The following is a 5,309-nucleotide window of genomic DNA, read 5'->3' on the forward strand; positions in this document are numbered from 1 at the left end:
TGAATATGTGTACTTCCTAAATTTATACAAAATTTTTAAAATATCTTGATTCATTTTAAATGACATTTTAGGTTAATAATTAAACTGGAACATGCCGTACCATATAAACACCTCAAACAACATAGTGTAAAATGCTATTTGACGTATAAAAAGAAAAAATTAACTCAATTTATTTTACAGTTTCGATCTGGAACCAAACTCTAACATTTACAAATTTCAATTTTATATTAAATTATAAAAACTAAAAATATATTTAAGTTTTAAAACTGAATTAAATTGAAAAAAAGAAATACATTTGTTCATATCCCATCCCATGTTTGATTGCTCTTGGTTTTCTTATTTCCATTCCCAAATACATTCGAACATGAAAAAAAAATGCTTAATAAACTTTTATCCCAATATTTGTGAAATTTATTTAATATGATTTAAAAAAAAAAGATAGTTTATGCTGGTAAAAGTATGCGATCAAAAGGTAAGAGTTTTATCTTAAATATTTACCATTAGTATCATGTCACATTATCAACCGTAAACATAAATATAATATAATATAATTATATTCACTTTTTTTATAAATAAAATGAAAACTGAACTGAAAATAAAATAAAAATTAAAAACTTATATTAAGTAAACTCTATAAGCATTGAAAAGAAAAACACTTACTAAACTTTAAAGAAGACAACATTACTCATGGCCTTAGGTAGGAGAAGATGAATTTAATTAGTCAAAACAACAATCTCATAATTAGTGAAAATTTAGCCACACCAGGTAGAATTAAACAAAAGTTGTAGATGTAATTATAAGAGTAATAGTTAAGAAACAAAAAATAATGATGAAATCATGTGAATTCCAGGAGAAAAACAAGGGCTAGCTAGACTTTCAAAAGGGTGAAATCACTCGTGCTTCCTTTTCTCATGGATCTTCTTCAACGACTCAGAAAAATAACCCTCAAAATCAACACCTTACATTACTTTTTTAAGCCTCACACAGTTTTAATACAATGTGAAAATGAAGAGAGAATCAACATGGGCAATTTATTTTCTCATTCTCTTACTCACATCCATATTCTTCTTCAATTTCGTGTACCCTTTTGATCGACAGTTTCTTTCTCGTTTTGCTTTCTTATCACCATCGTATTTCGCTCCCAAGAAATCGCCGTTCATCGGAACCTGCGATTACTCAAGAGGGCACTGGGTTTGGGATGAAACCTACACACATCGGCTATACGATGAAAACTGTCCCTTTCTTGATCCAGGATTCCGGTGCCACCAAAACGGACGCAAAAATGAAACCTTTCGCAAATGGCGATGGCAACCTGATGACTGTGACATTCCCCGGTATGTGATATATGTTGGCATTTTGTCATACACATTAAGTGCTACTTGTTGCATTGCATGCATCCATGCAGGGCTATGTATGTGTTATCATTCTTTATCAGTTTTCCAGAGACTCTTCTTTGTATGTGTTTTTGAATGTTTTTTTCATCCTCTCCCACATTCCTCCATTAATATTTTCCATAATGCAACACTTGACCAATTAATTCCCACAATCGTGGCTGAAAGGAAAGTTCTGTTGATGGGGTATGGTGATGAAGCTCAGATTCAATGCGAGTGTGGTGCTAGAGGGAAATCGCAATGGACGCATTGTTTTTGCGGGTGATTCAGTGGGAAGAAACCAGTGGGAGTCATTCCTGTGCATGCTGACACAAGGGGTTTCTAACCTCTCCAGAATACATGAAGTGAATGGAAATCCCATAAGCAAACACAAAGGGTATCTGGCCATGAGGTTTCAGGAATACAACATGACAGTAGAATACTACAGAACACCCTTCTTGTGTGTTATAGGTCGTCCACCGATAAACTCATCCAATCATATAAGAAGGACTATCAGGCTTGACGAGTTGCACTGGTATTCAAAAAGATGGGTTGGAGCTGATATTCTTATTTTCAATTCCGGACACTGGTGGAACCCAGACAAAACTATCAAGTCGTAGGTCAACCGCTACTATTTCTTTAATAAAGTTAGTCTTGCCAAATTTCTTGTCATCTTTCGGACTTATTTTCAAAGACCCTTTTTCTTTCTCACTCTTTCTAAAATCATTTTTCTTATGTTACTCCATAAATAATTTAAAACTAAAGTCTTCTAGAATCGAAAATAACAGTCTTACATGCTCCTTAACATTTTGCAGGCGCAACTTCTTCCAGGAAGGAGGGAGGGTGAGGATGATTAACGTGAAAGAAGCATTTAGGAGATCCTTACTGACATGGAAATCATGGGCATTGAACAATCTTCATCCTACGAGTTTCGTCTTCTTTCGTAGCTTTTCCCCTGTCCATTTCAGGTAAGTGCATTGACTTGTTTTTTCTGGGTCTGACACTTCAAGATAATCTTTGATACGAAACGCCAGAGAATTTTTTGTGCCATTTTTTACAGCCTCCGATTTAATTTACCGCTTGAACAAAATTCTTATTGCCCCCAAGTCACCCTGCAAAAGTTACTTTTCAAGGGTATAGTGTAGATTTAACTTATCTAAGTCTGTTTGTCAAAAATGAGCAAAACAGAGAGATTCGTACTAGTAAGTCAGGTTTGATAGATCAGCAGAGTCAAACTTTTGTTGAAAAGAATTCATCGGTAAGAGCATGTTTCATGTAGCATGGCAATCATAATTTTGGCCAAACGGTTAATTAACTCACTTTAAAACTATTGCTCAACTTTACTCATTCAATAATTTTTGGTAAAATAACAGGAAAGAGAGTAAAATTAGAGATGATAAATGTGTTTGTTTTCTGAACCGTTCAATTCAAATCTACAACATTGTAACAACAAAGCTTTGGAACTTGTGCACCGTGATTACAACGTGTATCCAAACATGCACAACTTAAGTACTTAGACATCAATTATGAGAAATCAGTATTCCTGATTCACCCACTTCCCCCCTTTTTTCCTTTAACAACTGATGCTCAGAACTTTGTTATTGTAAATCTAAAATATATGTATTTGGGGGAGGAAGTTTGGTATGACATGGGGGGCACTGATACAAGCCTTACATTTTGGACAAGTCTTTACTAAACACTAAAATTGCAGGAATGGCACATGGAATGATGGAGGACAATGTGACAAACAAACAGAGCCAGAAAATGACCCTACAACACTTGAACCTGAACCATATCATAACATATTTATATCAGGTGTTGTCAAAGAGATGCAATATGAGAGCCGGAAAGCGCAATTTTTGAACATCACATATCTTTCAGAGTTTAGGAGAGATGGTCACCCTTCCAAGTTTCGGGAACCAGGCACTCCACCTAATGCCCCGCAAGATTGTAGCCACTGGTGTTTACCAGGAGTGCCAGACACGTGGAATGAACTTCTCTATGCCCAACTCCTATCTGGGAAATTTGGCATGAACAAAAAAATTCCAGAAAGAGGATAAGAAAGCAGTCCGATTTTCATCAGATCACAAAGAATAGTTTTGCTAGCTATACACAAATCGGCCTTGCTTATCATCAATTATATATCTTCATCTTCCTCCTCATCAGAGCTTATATCACCGGCTGTCATTTGCTTTACTTTCTCAAGCTGCCTCAAGGGATCTAACATTTCTGGTGCATAAGTGGATGGAATCTGCAAGAAAGAACGCATAGTAAATTCTCTCAGCGTGATTGTTATTGGAGAAATGACGTCTGAATAGGAGATTGAAAAAAATGCAGCCGTAAGTGATAGTATCATACTAGAACTGGTACATATCTCTGAATAGCGACCAACATTGCACCATGCCCCACGGCAGTAACCTGTGCAAAATAAGCATTTCTTCTTAGTATGTTACACTGGACCATTACACAAAGGAAAGGACAGTCACACATAAAATAGCAATAGGTTTTTAATCTTCAATCTTTTCTGCATCTTCTATAAGCAGTCGTTCTTCATCTTATTTTTCCAGTTCAATATTTATAGAAGGAAGAGTTAAAGGGGTAAAACGAAGACCATGCCAAGTTTGGCAGACTCAGTCTGAGGAAAAAAAAATGGAGGAAACAAGAATCTGTCGCTTATATAGGATCAATAATTAAGTTTATTGACCATTGATTCAAAAACAGTACTAAGCCTAGAGATATATTTCTCTTGAAATAGAAGGAGCATCCTCTCATATGGATAGATACAATGGAAAATTCTACTATATAATGAGACTCGTGAAATATAGCAATACAATATAATTACAAAGATTAATAGGATATGTAAAAGAAGGAGAAAAGTTATTCTACACCAAATTGGAGCTATTTACTATTTAAACACTCTTCAAGTTGATGACAGTCCTTACATTTGGCTATAAAGAAAATGTCATGCAATTGTTTGCCAAAAGGAGGTTAAGAGAATATACAGACCCATCGCAAAAAGTTTCCTCCATTAAGGGAGTACATTTGGTTAAGAATTGGAAGAATATTAGGGTTCCAAGGTGCTGACAAAGAGATTATATGAAGCCTGAAGGTGGCGGAACTAGGATATCACAGGGAGCCACGGCTCCCCATTTTTTTTTTTTTTTTAATTATATATATATATATATATATATATATATATTTATATATTTTTTAAAATTATATTATATATTATTTATATTAATATTATATTATGGAAAATTATAATAAAAGATAAAATAAAAATTTTTAATAGAAACATTAATTTATAAAAGAGATTAGAGTTTTTTTTTTCTGACTATAAGATTTTCCACCATATAAATTATCATGAAAGTGTATGAAGAAGATAAATACAAAGAGATAGGTTGCATGATCTCTCACAAATCAGGTTAGTATCTTATTATGATTTATGTATGTTAGTTTATGATTTTTTTTAGGATGTTTCTTCCAAATTAAGTTTATCCCAAATTAATATAAACCCTAATTATGATTTTAGGGATTCTTTTATAAAATTGGTATGAACTCTAATTATAACTTTTCCTAAATTATTATAATCCTTAATTATGAAATTTAGGGATTTTGTGTTTTTCGTTACCTATGGTAATTTTTTTTCTTAAGTTTTGAATTTATACAGTATTGCTTATTTAATTAAAGTAGTATGAGTTTTGTTATGTTTTGCATTGTGATAATTGTGATTTGTGAATATAAATTTTATTTTTTCTAAATAGGTGAGAGGTGATAAATTTATATTAGAAAGATTAGGATAAAAAGTAGAAAAATTGATTCTTTTTTTCAAAGAGGAAGGTTTGTGATGAAGATGAAAAAGAAATGCATTTATGTTAACTAAACTTTGAGAAATTTAATAAGAACCAAGAAATTAAGACAATATAAGTTCTCAGAGTT

The 5,309-nt window shown here is 33.0% G+C and overlaps 1 protein-coding gene across 1 annotated transcript; it reads left to right on the plus strand.

Moving 5' to 3' along the window:
• Positions 1-1,005: 1,005 nt before the first annotated feature.
• On the plus strand, positions 1,006-4,639 carry LOC114190338 (protein trichome birefringence-like 8). Its single transcript, XM_028079179.2, has 4 exons — positions 1,006-1,334; positions 1,597-1,986; positions 2,186-2,338; positions 3,082-4,639. Exons 1-4 carry the CDS (start codon positions 1,006-1,008, stop codon positions 3,428-3,430), a joined length of 1,221 nt encoding a protein of 406 aa, XP_027934980.1. The 3' UTR covers positions 3,431-4,639.
• Positions 4,640-5,309: the final 670 nt, after the last annotated feature.

This window comes from Vigna unguiculata, chromosome 7, assembly GCF_037176805.1.
Source record: "Vigna unguiculata cultivar grain cowpea cultivar isolate G323 ecotype 2 chromosome 7, ASM3717680v1, whole genome shotgun sequence".
In the NCBI taxonomy this organism is placed as follows: domain Eukaryota; kingdom Viridiplantae; phylum Streptophyta; class Magnoliopsida; order Fabales; family Fabaceae; genus Vigna; species Vigna unguiculata.